The 15,782-nt window shown below is 41.5% G+C and overlaps 1 protein-coding gene across 1 annotated transcript; it reads right to left on the bottom strand.

Annotated features, from left to right (window-relative positions):
- Window positions 1-2,309: 2,309 nt before the first annotated feature.
- olig1 (oligodendrocyte transcription factor 1) lies at window positions 2,310-5,758 on the bottom strand. Its single transcript, XM_034213442.1, has 2 exons — window positions 3,906-5,758; window positions 2,310-3,803 (listed from the first exon to the last, which is right to left on the bottom strand). The coding sequence occupies exon 2, from the start codon at window positions 3,781-3,783 to the stop codon at window positions 3,025-3,027; it is 759 nt and encodes a 252-aa protein (XP_034069333.1). The 5' UTR covers window positions 3,784-3,803; window positions 3,906-5,758; the 3' UTR covers window positions 2,310-3,024.
- Between the last annotated feature and the right edge of the window lie 10,024 nt (window positions 5,759-15,782).

Here is a 15,782-nt window from a genome sequence, read left to right as displayed (position 1 = left end):
ATAATAATACATAATTCCCTGCAACATGTCCTCTAAATCAGACAACAAAGTGCATCCATTGGAATCACCCTCTCTAGATCTAAAGCCTCTTTCAGGAGAATGATATCATTTGTCAGTGACCATATATTATTGGTGAAAACCTTTCAGGTATATAATGTGACACTGTGTTAACACAAGGGAATTATTAGGAAATATTGTATTTTGGGTTTAAACACTACTTTGTTCAGAGTTGAAGATATTCCTCATTGTGGTAACAATATTAAAACTTTAAGTTAGAGTTATACTCCAGTCACTGTTAAATTAAATATAATGGATGGCTGGAAATTGGATGTTATCTGCTTCAGGAGTTTGGGATCGGACCGCCAGCTTTCAGATTATAAGAGAAGCTGTTCTACCCGTTGCGCCTCAGTTGCAGAAAGAAAATACCAACATACTTGACTTTAACTAAAGAAAAATAAAAGTTGTTTGAGCTTAAGTTAGTTGGTGAGTTGTCAAAAGGCCATAAAAAAACAATTATGGTCAGTGCTTTGAATTCATTTAGTTTCTTTTATATTCACTCAATATATAATAGTATATATTTGGAATGTTACTTTACCTAATTTTGGAAACTCTGTAGAGCTGTTTGTGAATCTAAACTGGGTGTTATGAATGTCCATTTGTACCATTTTACTCTTGTGTTGCCTGTGTATGTCTACATGGAATGTATTGTTATATTGTCATTGTTCTTATGAGGCCCTGTAGGTCAGGTCTAGTTAAACAGAGGGAAAATGACCAATGGTAAAAAAAACAATGACAAAGGTATTGGATGTGCTAAGAGTGAGAAGAATTCAGTGCTTAGCCTTCTTTTCTGGTAGTGTGTGTGTGTGTGTGTGTGTGTGTGTGTGTGTGTGTGTGTGTGTGTGTGTGTGTGTGTGTGTGTGTGGTGTGTGTGTGTGTGTGTGTGTGTGTGTGTGTGTGTGTGTGTGTGTGTGTGTGTGTGTGTGTGTGTGTGTGTGTGTGTGTGTGTGTGTGTGTGTGTGTGTGTGTGAGTGTGTGTGTGTGTGTGTGTGTGTGTGTGTGTGTGTGTGTGTGTGTGTGTGTGTGTGTGTGTGTGTGTGTGTGTGTGTGTGTGTGTGTGTGTGTGTGTGTGTGTGTGTGTGTGTGTGTGTGTATTGTCTTACAAGCCCTCCTCGCCCCATTGAACAACAGTGATGAAATGGAGATGAGTTAAAGTGCTAACACAAAGACTGACCAGACCCCTGCGTCGCTGCAACAATGAAACCACCAAACTCGAGAAAGTGAGAGCCTCTTGGAGAAACCCAGAGAAAGGCAGAGAATGAGAGGGGGGAGAAATTAAGGAGCCGGACAAAAAAAAAAAAAAAGAAGAGAAGAGAAGAAGGGCTGAACCATCCTGAGAGCAGGAGGGAAAGGATGGTGGGCAAAAGGTGGCAGAATGGAGAGCAACCCGGAGAAAATAGCAAGGTAGCTAATCCCTCCAGAGATAAAGCAGCTATATGTAAATGAAAGACGTGAAGTTTGGCCATCTTACTTTGATCTATGAATCAGGCTCTCCCTCACTCCCCCTCCTCTCCTCCTTCACTCTCACCCTCTTCTCCTTCCTCCTGTTTCCTTGTAAGAAAATCAAGCCTTATTTAGGTTAATCTCACTTAATGGCATCCAGCTCCTCTTTTGTCCACCCTGATGCTAATAGATTCCCAGCCTTTCACTCGCCACTATTCACATATCTGCCCTGCATAATCCTCTTATTCCGGGGTAGCAATTATTTTGAGTATTTTATCAGCATTATGATTATGATTATTTGTATTCATGCAGGCCGTGCTAAGGGCCAGGTTGTGGCTGAGAATATCCTCCCTCCTACCGGCGCCTCTTATGCTCGCTCAGAAAGGGGCTGCCTGCTTTCTTCCAGAGGGGTGGCGAGTTTGCAGGAGTGAACCCCATTCAGCGAGACACATTTTCTGGGCGTTTGAACATATTGTGGAGTGAGTGTAATGAGTAGCACCAAATCACCCATCCCGGCACCTTAACACAGAGAAACATCAAGAATTTGAGGATGGAGGAAAGAGAGGGGGCTAATAATCAAAAGGCCTCCTTTCTGCGCAGCAGTAATTACACGGGTGGGTTTTGATCTTTTGCTTGTTGGGGTGATGAATAGAGGAAGGGATGAGGACTGTTTCAGTATTTTGGGGTGTGGAGGGTAAAGGAGGCTTTAAAGCTCAGCACCTCGTCAGCAGTGAAGAACCAATGAATGTGAAATGGCACAAAATACAATTTAGCCAGTGCATTACTTCTCAAGATAGTTTGGCATACTGTAGCATTCGTTTTTCTTTAATTTAACTTAATGCAGTTGAGACGACATTAGCGAGAAACTGATGTGGTGTTATGGATGGATTTTGTGGAACATAATGAGGAAACTAACATATATATTCAGACATAAAACAATATGTGTATTTTTTAAATACACAATATTATAGGATCAAGAGCCTGCTGGGTCTGTCTAAAAATACAAGCAAGCCTACTTCAAACCAGAGAGATGAGCACAGACAAAAACACAAATATCTCTCATCTGAAATCAACAATGTGTTTTCACTGCTGCTATACGTCATACTTTTTATTTCATAAAATGTATTGATATGGGACCCCTCTAGTTCTAGGCCCCTATTTTTGTGACTGCTTTCCAACAAAAAAGGCAAATCACTTGAAACGCAACAAACACTCAGTCATGACAGCTCACATTTCCAATAATAAGCATAGAAGTAGCAAGTTGTTTCTCTGCTTCCCTAAAAAGTATTTAAATATATATAATTCAAACAAAACTGGCATTATTACATTTACTTATAAACATACTTATACATAAAAAGACACTGGCTTCCAAATACAGAATGGCTCCATCAGGTTTAAAAAGTGAGTTATTGCAGTCAATTATTACAGACATCTTCTAAATGTTAGAAATAACAATTCATATAAAAAAGCGTGGCACACTGGTAACAGTCATCAAGTCCATTTAGTAACTTCAACCCCGAAGTGTCACTTTGGAAATCTTGGGACCGGATTGGAGTGGTTAAATCTGGGTAGTCTGCAGACTCCACAGGGGCACAGGGGCCCTCCGGAGGCCCCCGCAGAGCTCCAGTGCACAGGGGCCAGCGAGGCCTCCATGTGACCTGGGGACATCAGGGGACATTTAGCAGCAGATGCCAACGAGGAGGAAGAGGACGAGGCTGCTGACGTGAGGAGGGACTCCTGGGTGAGGAGGAGCTGACTGGGGCCAGAGATGAGGGGCCACCCTCCAGCGAGCAGCAGCCGGGGGACCGGTCCTGTGTTCACCCCCATCCCCACACTCACCTCCCCCAGCAGCCGCCGCATCTCCTGCAGAGAAGACCCCAGGAGGAGGATGTAGTTCCTGGCCAGAACCAGGGTGGAGATCTTGGAGAGCCTGCGGCCTGGAGGGGCCCCGGCCTGGTGGGAGTGAGGGGGGGAGGCAGAGGATGGAGAGGAGGCATACGGCACCATGACCTCCCTCAGAGAATCCATGGCGATGTTCAAGTCCTGCATGCGTTTCCTCTCCCTGCTGTTGATCTTCCTCCTGAGGTCCTGCTGCTCCTCCTGGCTCAGCTCCCTCTGAGGCTTGGGCGGTCTTTGTCCGCTCTGGAGGCCGAGCATTGGGGCAGGATTCAGGCGGGAGCTGAACCCTGGGGGGCAGTGGGGTAAGTCCTGGACCGACCGGGGGCCACAGAGAGGGAGAGACTGCTCCTGCCCCCTGATCCCTGGGTTTGACAGCACATTCATAGTCTGGTCTTCTTTCAAAACTGCCTCAGCAAAAGATAAAGTTTGAGAGAAAAACAAAAAATGGTCAAAGCAAAAACACTTAAATTCTTCTTTAAAAATCCACACAGTGAAAAAAATCAAACCTTCATTTCCTCCACCTGTTGATCTCCCCTCTGCTGCAGAAAACAGCTGCCATCCAGCACAATGAAGAGTCACCAAAAGTTTTTACTTTTGGCTTCAGAGGTTTCTGGCTGAGCAAGTGAGTGAATGAGAGCTTCCTAAAGTGGCAGCTCAGTTTTATCTCATTTCCACAGCTGCGTGTGGTGAGAATGACAGCTCACACAGTTGAAAAGTGAGCTAAATGCTGCCCTCACATACCCCCACCTCAGCTCAACTCCTCCCAGACACATGATGTGCTCTTTAGAAACACACATGTATATGTCTGACTTTTATTTGATTTGACAGTTAAATGAAAAACAACGGTAGAGGTTTACAACACTAGCAGAATCCCAGTGAAAATTAAGACTAATTAAGGCAAGAAAATGAAAATGGGATCAGTGGATCATTTACTTAATCCCACAGATCAGGATCTCTTTTTCTAAACCACACACAAGCAAACTATAAGCTAAATTAAAATATCCAATTAACATCCTGTATGTGGTTAACAGTTAAGTCTACATTGTTTTGTATGCATTTTATTTTGAAAGTTGTGTTGTCATTTTGTATTATTCCAAATGGAGCTTTCACTTTTAAGATGGCTTTAATGAAACTCAAATTGAACATGAGCAATAGATAGGAACGTCTTATGGGCTAAACTGTGCATTTTATATTTCAAATGTTCTTTTCGCTGTTGCTATCTTTGCCAGGACACCCATGTAAAAGAGAATTAAATCTTGGTAAATCTCGGTGAAGCTACAGTACAATGAAGTCAAACTAATAAGCAGAATACAAAAAATCTTACACAAAAGACAAAACATTCATAATGCTACGATACCAAGCATTTGGAAAATCAAAGCAAAATTATAATTTGTTTCAGTCGTTTGTGAATTCCATTTGTGACGATCATATCATTTCTAAATAGTTTTACTAGTTTTTTACTTAAAGTAAAAGTATGTTAAGAAGCATAAAGAAAAAAAGAGTATTATAGTGAAATAGACTGTCATAACTAACTAGTTATTGGCATGATAAGATACTTTTACTGCTTCATTTGTATAGCTGTACAGCTGTACTTTGTCATTAGTGCTAATTAGTCATTGTTAGCATTCTAACACACCAACATAGGATGGTGAGTGTGATGTACATTAGCTTAGAGATCAGCGAGTTAGCATTGTGAGCATATTAGCACATTGATGTTAGCATTGGCTCAAAGCAACACTGTGCCTAAAAGCCACCAGTGAAGACTCTTGTTAGCACCTGACAACATGAGCAACATTGCTTTTACTTTTTCTTTGTGTGAAGTTAATTGAAAGCACTCACAAAAGGCACAACAGTGTGGGCTTAATGGAATGCACCTCTACAGCCATTTAACAACTTGGATGCCATTAAGATAATCGGCACTTTGTTATGTGACAGAGGGCAGGTATAATCAGTATTAGCATGCGTGTTAATTGTGTCAGAGAACAGTTTTGGCAAACAGTGAATGGATACATCATTGTGTGCTAGTAGTTAATTGATGGATTTGAGGTGGAGGTTATTGTTGCTCAGTTCTAAGGAGCTACGCTAACCAAATTGGCTGGCAGAGAGCTGGGCACGGTTCCAGACGTGCAGACAACAGGCCAATTGACTCCAACCACAGGTGAAGCTGGCTTGGGGCACCGAGCAAGGCTGGAAACCTCAAATGTGCCATTCATGAGCCACAAAAAGACCTCAGCATCACTCCGTTGCACAGGGAGCCTTGCCGTCTTCCTCCTTTTCACTCCTCCACCCCCTCTTTTCCTTGTAAAGCCCATCTGAGCGGGAGAAAAGGAAGGCAGGGGGAAGAGGGGAAGGACAGCACCGTTACAAACAGAAAGCAAGTTGTTTACGATGAAAGCAGAAGGAGATGCAGAGGAGGAAGACCCTTTCTTTTCTCCCCAGCCGCTCTTTCTCTTGTCGTTCAACAAGTGAAAGATGTGTGTGGAGGCGCTTCCCTTCCCTGTCAGTTCTCCGGTGGCGTCCGGCTGGTGCTGTGATTGAAGCTGAATGGAAGGCTGCAGACGGACAGGAAAGGGAGGGCCTCATGAAAAGAGGCAGGCGGATGGCCCTCGCACCTGCAGGGGAACAGAGTGCAGGCAGCCAGGATGAATGTGTGCGTGTGTGTGTGTGTGTGTGTGTGTGTGTGTGTGTGTGTGTGTGTGTGTGTGTGTGTGTGTGTGTGTGTGTGTGTGTGTGTGTGTGTGTGTGTGCCTTGTTTCTTGACTGAGGGCCTCTCTAACAATGAGGGGTAATAAACTGACTAATGAAAGAAAACAAGCCATGATGGTTTTGACTGTATTCAGGGATCTGGTTTCAGTGTCAATAGAAGAAAAAGGACACCTGCAAGGAGCCACATACAGAAGTCAGAGAAGAGGAGAAAGAAAGAAGCTGGTGTCTACCAGAAAGGCGCACCTCCCCCACTTTTTTTATCCTCTGCTTACAAGGGAAAGAAAAGTGAGCTTGATTTGGGGTTCAGCCCAGCATATCCGCCTCCCAGCTTCCAGGCTCCTTTTGATGAGGCTGGATCAGGGCAGGAGTACCGGGGGCTTCAGGGCAGGGAAGACTAGTGTCTTTATGGTGGAAGGAGTAATATCCATCTGGGCAAGGCCCTCCAATGGTGGGTCTGCACCTGGGAGCTAAATGCCTCGTCTGTGTGCAGCCGTTTCCTGCGTCTGACAAACAGGAAGACACCTCAGCCAAACTCCTGGCTCAATTTATCCCACAATACAGGATGAAAAATACACCCAAAGTGACACCACTGAAATAAAAAAAAACTCCAGTGGGGATAAGGCTCATTTTTGTGTATTTTTTTAGCAATTTAAACAGTCATTCTTAATGGAGCACATATGTTCTTACTGTTTCAACTGATGTTTCAGCTGTGTACACGTTTAAAATAAATAAGTTGGACCTTCAGGTTTTTCCAACATGTTGTGGAATTTGTGGAAAATGAAAACAACCTTTACAAAATGTAAGATTTTGTATAAATAAATGCAAAACTAAAACTGAACAAATCAGACACTAATTTGGCATACTAAACAGGATATACACTGCAAATTACATTTCAAAATATTTAGCAATTTTCTTAGAATTGTTTACTCCCTTTAATCTTACTGATAAATTAAGTTTTTCTTAAGGAGAAAAAGAAAGCTGAATTCTTCCTTTGCTGGACCACCAGGGCAGACGTTTCCTTGTTCAAACACACACACACACACACACACACACACACACACACACACACACACACACACACACACAAAACAACCTCTATTGGCTCTTTAATTGAATACAAATTGGTATAATTATCAATCCACCTCACTGGATAATATAAAGACAGTTTCACAAATGAACTCAAGACACAGGCAATCTTGACTTAATGGTGTCAATTTACATCAGGTGTCTGATTGAGCTCTTTTGTGTCACTTGATGGTGTGTCAATGTGTTTTCTCTGCCTCGCCGGGAAGACTTATGGTGACAATGTCTGAAGAAGGCTCCACAAAATAGGGACGATTATTTTCTGTGTCCTCATCTGTTTTTCAACAACTGTCTCACTTGCTGTTTAAACATTGGCTAGCCTTACAGTGCCCCTGAAAACCTACTTTTAAAAACCAACATAAAATGACAAATCAGAATCTGTGCAATATAAATAAATATTAACTCGCTGAATTGACAAGGATGCAACTAAGCAAATAACCCTACAAGACAAGAGCACAAAAAGACTTCTGGTATATAGAAAATAGAAAATATATGTTAAAAAAATGTGTTATGTTTACAAGTTGTTGTTTTTCCAATTCAAAACTCCAATCAAACTGCTGTTAAAAGTCAAGTCAAATATCAAAAACGTTAACAAATTGAATCAAACTTTCTTAAAAAAACAACTAATTAATTTAGTGTAAGTAACAATTCAACTTACAAAATCCTATTATATTAAGTAACAGACATAAAAGTCCACTATAACAAGGAGGTGCACCTGCCATGGTCTTCACATACCAAACTGTCTTCTGTTTACGATGTGCAGAGTCTAATGAGAAATTAACAGTTGCCAGTGACTGATTTCTCCATGTGTCCCTGTGGGCAAACAGGTGCAGTGGCCACAATGGAAATATAACAGAGCAGGACTTTTCAGAGGGGAAAAGGCTGCTCTGCATCAAAGCAGCAACGGAGGACACACTCGTCTATTCGCCCTAACTCCTGCTCTGTGAGGCCTGTCCAAAGACATGAGAAGATTACAAGCTGTTAATAAGGTGGAACCAATCGGCTGAAGGTCTGCTTTTGTCCTTCCCAGCATGCTTTGTGAGCGCTGGCCTGGGATAGTCGGCATTTGGTGCTGATCATAGTGCGGCAGGGATAATGAAGGTGGGAGGGGTGTAAGGTTTTAGCCCTCGGGCGCTTTGTGAAAGAGAGCCTAAATGCTTCACTCTCAATAGCTGCACACGCTCAGTTGGTCGCGCTTGTTTAAATACAGATGGACATTTGCCACATTCATATTTAGGGTTGCTAAGTGCTCCTCTGACACTTTGTTGTCTTGGCATTTATCGTTGATTTGTCTTGCTTGTTATGTTGTGTCTGATGTATTCCTGCATGATGTGAATGTATTGACAGTCCTTTATAAACACTTATTTTTCTTGATTGTTTTCAAAAGTTTTACATTGATTTCTTTGCAACAGTCAAACACAACACTCTCCATTCGTTGCAGCCATTTCAACTTCACTCCAAACATAGTCCAACTCAGTGATTGTGTATTGTTACAGCAGATGTTCTTCTTGAAACAATGTCACCAAGGGTTTGTATGGTGGTTGCTAATAGGAAAGTGTTAGTTAACCCGTCCCCCACAAAGTATCCTTAAAACCCCCGATCCTATTTAACCGTGACAATGATGGATTCACAGACACTAAACGTCCACAGGAATCCTTGTCCAAAGTCAAACACAGAGCTTCTTCTTCTTCTCACCGGGCGATGGAGGTCAGGAGCACCCCTAGTTAAAGTCTAAATGTTGAGGGGGCGGGTTGAGATGTTTCTTTTGGGTTTTTATTGGCGGTACAAGGCCAAGGGTGGGTTTGCAGAGGTTATTGCCATCTATATGGAGGGCGGTGCAGCAACACCAAAGTCACTGTTAAAGTGAAAGCTGATAGCGGTATGATGGATGAGGATACATCCCGAAAATTAGACTTCTGAATGTGAAGCAGAAAGGGGAACAAGCATTGAATGTGTCTTTGGCAAAAGAAAAGTGTTCCTTGATGCAGTCATTCTTTGTTTAATGCCTGGTTGGCATAAAATACTTCTTGTCTATTTTCCGACAGGCCTTTGGGACCTGGATTTGAAGGCTAGAAGCTCAATCTCTTGAATGTGTTAGATGTGAAGTCTCTGCAGTTATATGTTTAGCCTTTCTGTATGGACATCACTAGTAAATACAAAGTAATCTCACCCACATTTTTTGCTGAATTTCCCTGGTTGGGTTCTTCCCTGGATGCCTCCCTTTGGACACGTTTCACGCTCGGCCAGCCGGTGGACGCTCAAGAGGCAGAACCAGGACACGCTGCAGGGATCACATGTCCCAGCTGACCGGGGAGTGTGGAGAGAAAGACACTGCTGGAGAGGAAAGGTGTCCGGTGCTAATTTCTCTAATTTGCTACGCCGCGAATGAGTGGGTGCTAATGGTGTCGGTGGATAAATGAAAACTTTGCTCAAGGCAAACAACTTTGGGTGTTGGCGAAACACTACCAGCCACTCTTTATACCACACATTTTTTATATTAAACTACGGACTGATTTTAAGTATCTTCAACACCAAGTTAACACATCAAATTATTATTTCTTATATGTCCGAAATATAAAAACAAACACAGATAAGGAGAAATGTGAAACTATAATGTGCTTAATTAAAACTCAGATGTCTGATGTAGCTTATTGTTAACATTTTCTCAATATTCAGTTTTTCATTGGAAAAGTTTGGTTTTTGAGTCAAATCCTCAAAACTTTCCTCCCTCTTGTTTCATGAATGGGGTTCATCATTTTTGCATTTCAAGACATTGTTTTGATTTCACAAAATCTTGCAACGCCAGGCTGGCAGATGGATGCAGTCGATGTAAGATGATTCTTTCAGGCCTTGATGGACACATCTGTCAGCCTATACACCCTGTATCACACACACACACACACACACACACACACACACACACACACACACACACACAAACCCCCTTCTCCCCTTGAGACAGCCCAGATTCTCTCCTCTGTGCCTCACAACCTCCTCCTCCTCCTCCTGCAGCTCATTCACCTCCCACTGTGCTGCTGCTCCTCACAGCCTCTCAGCACTTTAAAATCCTCGCTAAGACCTGAGAGATCAGACTGAAGCAGCCTCCACTCTCCATTTCTATTCAGCCTCCGATCTGATTGAACTACAGCAGGTTTATCACAGATGTTCTTGAAAACGCATGACTGGCCTCCCACTGAGGACTGTTAACTATTAAGAGTGTGGTATAGGTCACTCACACGTTATTTTTTCTGTGGGGATTTTGAATGAATTAAATGGTTAGAAACAGACCTTATAACTTTGGTTTGCTCCCGTCCAGCTCACATGTAAATCATATGACAGCCATGTGGACTGTAGTGCTAATTTGATTTATGAAGCAGGGGACCCTGGGGAGGCAACAACTCAGAGAGCAGACATATGCTGCAGTGCAACGTGATATCAGGCCTCAGTAACTTGACAAATTGGGCTTGTAGTTATTAAAACATCTCAGGGTGGCATGGCTGCTGTGGAGGCTGAAATCATCACACCAGACCGACTTCACCTCGCCCCGTGAAAGACTGAAGCCCTGTAAAACAAAAACAAAAAAAAACACGAGACTTAAAGTACCTTTGTGAGGATGATCTTTAGCACAGCAGTGATTTGAGTAAAAATGCTGAGTGAGCATGTTGTCGTACTTTTAAACTGTAATAGAGAAGAGCAGTGGCATCATATCTTGTTTTCACCTTTGTTCTTCAAATTTAAATGTTGACTGGTGAGTTAAAGAGGTTTAAGTCCTCTTTAAAAGATGTGAGTACTGATCCATCCAAACAGCCATGTCCCTCAATGTAAGACTTAAGAAAGGTCACAGCTTGAATTCAAACATTTTTGGCCAACTCTATAGACTCCCTGTGTGTTTCCCAACATCACTTTAGTTTCCCCGAGTCCTGTCAGGTTGAGTTTCTTTGTCCAACAGTCCCAGCTGCTAGCAGCAGTCAGAGCTGGCAGGGCCACTGCCGGCGGACAGACACGAGCACGACATGGTCGACCTACCATATGGGGCGTCATTGACACGATGCACATGCATACATTTAGCTGGTTTCCAAAATGTGAGCTTCTTTGTGAATGTGGTGTGTATAGAGAGTGGGGTCATGTTGGAAAGCATATTTTGGACTATACATGATACATTGCTTTCCTTTTAAACGTAACTATTTTTCAAGGTAAAGTGTTTTAAAGCTTATTTTAGAGGTGGAGGGATTTCATGAAAAGATAAAGTTGGATGTTGGCAGATGCTGATGGATTTTGCAATTTTCCAATTCATAAAAAATATATATTCATTTATCTTTCTTTTGTTGCTTACTGAACATGTGTCAACCGTTTTAGAGATTATTCGACAACATTTTGTTGGAAAAGAATCCTGACACATTTGGATGAGCCACAGTAACCAAATGGACATATGTGCTGAAGATAATTAAACAAAAATGAAAAGGCTTTAAACACCAACAACTATAGTCAACTCTAATGTATTGGGATGGAAATAGACACATTAGAAACCCAATAGAAGTACAGTATGTGGATGCCCTAACATTACAACTATGAGGTTTTTCCAAATGTCATTCCAAATGAGTAGTAACAGCCTCCTCTTTCAGCATTTCTAAACTTGGAACATGGCTGCAGGGATTTGCTTCCATTAAGCCACAAGAGCCTCAGTGAGGTTGGTCACTGATCTGTGATAGAGTTTGGGACACAGTCGATGTTCCAGTTCATCCCGAAGATGAGAAGAGGGTTAAGGTCAGGGCTCAGTGCAGGCCAGTCAACCTCTGCCCCCAGAAACTGGGCTTCTTATGGACCTGGATTTGTGCATGGAGGCATAGTCATAGTCTGAATCCTGAAGAACAGGCCCAGCAACGTGTGCAGATAAGTGGTTTGTAATCCCTTGGTCATTTCTGTCACATTGTCCTGCTCCTCAGCGGATCAACAGTTGAAGATGACAGTAATGAGAACTTATTTTGTTTCTAAATCCGATGCTTGTATGTTTCTCAGATTGTGGCAGGTGCACACACCGGCCCATATCGCTCTCCTGAAAAGCATTTAGGAGGCCCTCATCCTGGAGTCATTCAAAGTGTTGTCCACCCATCAGACAACTGGTCCCCACTGGCCCCCAGCACACCCCTCTGAGACCTCTGTGTTTCTGCATTGGTTGATTCATGTCCCAGTCCTGCTCTCCTCACATTCACTTTGATGTTTAATCCCATCCTGACTGTGTCCTCCTTCAGTCCGCGGAGCCGCTCGACCAGTCATGAATATCCAAAGGTCTGCTTACTTGACAGGATTATCCCTCTTTTCAAAGCCACTGGGGACGATTCTCCACAAAAAACACACTCAATGGATCTTCTGCTCACTCGCTTTGTTTCTCTCGCTTTCCTTTACTCTCACTCCCTTCTGTCTTTGTCCCCCTGGGCTTTTACTAAACACATTGATCCACCCGATCGAGGAGTTCATCTGCTGCGCTTCATAGAGTATTGAACAGACACACAAACACAAGTATTGTTAAGTTCTTAAGAAACTGGCTTGCAAAATATCCTGATGATTTTTTAAATGGAGTGACTGCACCAATGGTCAAGTTGGTAAAAAGCTGAATACAAAACAAAAACATATTGAATGAATCCAGAATTCCACCACAAAAAATTAAATCAATGACGTATCAGACCATCCAGTTTGTATAATTGACCCATTATCAGCAATTATCTCTAAACCCTTTCCAACCCAACCTGTTAATGCGAGACTAACAGTACTGTCCTAGACATAAAATCAATCAGGATATGAGCCATCGTCTGTAAAAGGAAAATAATTAGATGCTGGGCACTAAAGAACCTTCACAACAGCTTGAGAAATAAAGACAACACTATGCTATATTCAGATTGCAAAGGCTAGGCCACATTCAATTTTAAATGAATTATGTTCATTTGAGGCTTTCCAAAATCCATCACAAAGCAGATCCAAATCAGGTCTATCGTAAATCAACACCAATGTGATGTTTCTTGTAAAAGTCATGAAACAAATATGGTATACTTATTTATCATCAAGTGAAATTCAGTGGCAGGACTGGGATAAGAATCACCCTGCAGGAAATCCAAGGTCTCCCTCAATACAAGTGTACTCTGCAATTCTTCTCCTTTATCTTAGTAGTATAAACGGCTGTATTTTGGTGTCTGACTGTATTTAATTGTTTTATCAGTACCTGGAACCACCAACAAAAGTCAAGGGGAATATAAAAAGTCTATACCAAATGTCTTAGCCATGTCCAACACTTGTAAACATATATCACCTAAAACCAGAAATGTCCTACTCCTGGTGATGCTTGTGGAAAAGTCAGAAGATCACCAAAGTCAGAAATTGGCCGTCAATGCCAAAGTAGTGGACCGACAAACTATTTTGGCAAGAGATTGAGCGAATAAGATCAAGACCATTCATGCATTTCGTAAGCTGAAAACATCGGGGAAACAGCAAGCATGGCTCTTTCTGAAGGAAACAAAATCAACCTACCAACATCTCTAAAACTCAGTTTCCATGTACAAATTATGCCAAATTTGTACATTAAATAGCCATAAAAAGAAATGATCTCATCTAACTTTTTGAAAGAATGTGTGATATGCATAATTTATTCGTTTAACTTGAAAAAAAAAAAGAGTTGTCAACAACTCAAATAAAAACAGCTTAATACTCAGCCAAGCTCCCACATCTTGCCTGCCATGTCTCTTTGTGTGTGTTAGTCCATCACAGTGTGTAATGGTGGTTTAAGATGAGCAGATGAGACTGAGTTGGAGTAAACATCGATCCCATGGGAAAGAGTGACCTCTGAGGTCTCATATTCACCTTAGAGCTCCATCTATTCCCTTGTAAGTGTTAAATCCTGCCTTTGTCTCAGACCACTTCTCTGTTTGTTTATCTCCTCTCTCTTATTCTTCCTCTGATGCATCATAGACTCTTTCTGTTATTCCGCCACCTTTGATGCATCCCACCGCTCTTTAATCCCTTCAGCTAACACAACACGATGCGCGGAGCTGAAAGGGTGTACATCTGTGCGGTTTTTTCACGAGGGTTTAAATCCAGTTACAGCAGTGTTAGGCTGATGCTCCCCTTCTGTCCAAAGTTATGAATATTTAAACTGTGACAGAATCAACCTCACACTCTCAGCATCAATGGATAAGTCAGCCTGCCACCAACAGTGGATAAGGAGCTGTTTATTCAAATCCAGGCACAGCGATGTGAAGCCCAGCTGCTTCTGACCACAGTGTTCAGGCTGAGCTCTTTTAACTTTAGCATGATGTTAATCTGGGTTTCTAATAGAAAGAAAAACTCATGAACATACTGTGAGATTGCAAATTATTCCAAAATGTTTCCAACATAAGGTCTTAAATACCGTAAACACTGATATTATAAGAAGAGGAATACGTTTGAGTGGAGAAACGTAAGAGTAGTATTGTTGGAGTTCAAGAGGATGGGTAAGGCCGTCAAATTGCAAGAATGACACATTAGATTGGGTTTAAAATCCATTGTCCGATGGGTGGTCAGCATTTCATTTGGTTACAGTAATAGAAAAGATCATGGTTGAATGTTATATCAATATATATTCATATGCTCTTAAGATTCATTTAGAATATTTAAAACATTACAATCTCTCCCTAACCTCCACCAAGCACTGCGAGCTCTTTGATATCCATGAAATCAGTGTTAATTCTTTAGTTGCTTTATTTGGGACGGAATCAACAAACGAAATAATTTGTTGGTGAAATTCATACAGTGTATGAATATTTGGTCACTTTGCAGGTATGTTCATTAGAAACATTTCCTCTAAAATGTACTCCAGGTGACTTTATGTTTCTTTCCTTCTTGAATTTCTGCCCATTAACATTTAAGTAAAGTCATAAAACGTTAGAATGGGCAGAAGGTTTTGACTGAAATGTGTTGCCTTTGCATCAATTTTGGATGTATTGACTTTAAAATCTATGACCAGAACCACTGAAGCTCCTCAGATTTAGTTTTCTTTAATTTATATCCATCTGTCTTGGAGTGCAGTTTGTTGTAATCATGACTTTTTGACAAGGGAATCTTTCACATTTTTTAATTCTATGTATTATACTGAGTTATACTGAGTTATTTAATGATGAACTTAAGACAAAAGAGAGCAAATCATGGGGGGAAGGGGAGTCTCATTATGTCTGCAACATGATACTTAATTATCCATGTTAACTGTGTTTTGCACAGACAATGGTGCTCGAATGGCTTTGAAGACACTTGATGTAAAGCAGATGTTCTAAAACAGATGATATACAGCTTATGACTTTATAAGGCATCTTAATGATTGTTATTCCCATAACAGCTGTATGGATTATTGTTGTGTTAGTCTATATCCACCTGTATGTGCAGGTTATTGTTTATTAATTGAAATGGGATTGCTTTTTAGTTTTCCAGCAGTCAGAGTTAGAAAAAGTAGCACAAAGTTAGATTTATAAATAAGAAACATAGCTCGACTGCCATGGGGAAACATCTTAATATGTTGACTAATACGGCTCACATGATGACAGAACAACTTTTCATTTATAGGTGGAATTGGCCAT

Source organism: Gymnodraco acuticeps, unplaced genomic scaffold (genome assembly GCF_902827175.1).
Source record: "Gymnodraco acuticeps unplaced genomic scaffold, fGymAcu1.1, whole genome shotgun sequence".
Taxonomy (NCBI): domain Eukaryota; kingdom Metazoa; phylum Chordata; class Actinopteri; order Perciformes; family Bathydraconidae; genus Gymnodraco; species Gymnodraco acuticeps.
The sequence above is the reverse complement of the archived record's forward strand: the minus strand, read 5'-3'. Positions and strand labels throughout refer to the sequence as shown.

Coding starts and splice junctions, on each gene's coding strand:
- olig1 (XM_034213442.1), bottom strand. CDS start 3,783: ATGAATGTGCTGTCAAACCCAGGGATCAGGGGGCAGGAGCAGTCTCTC.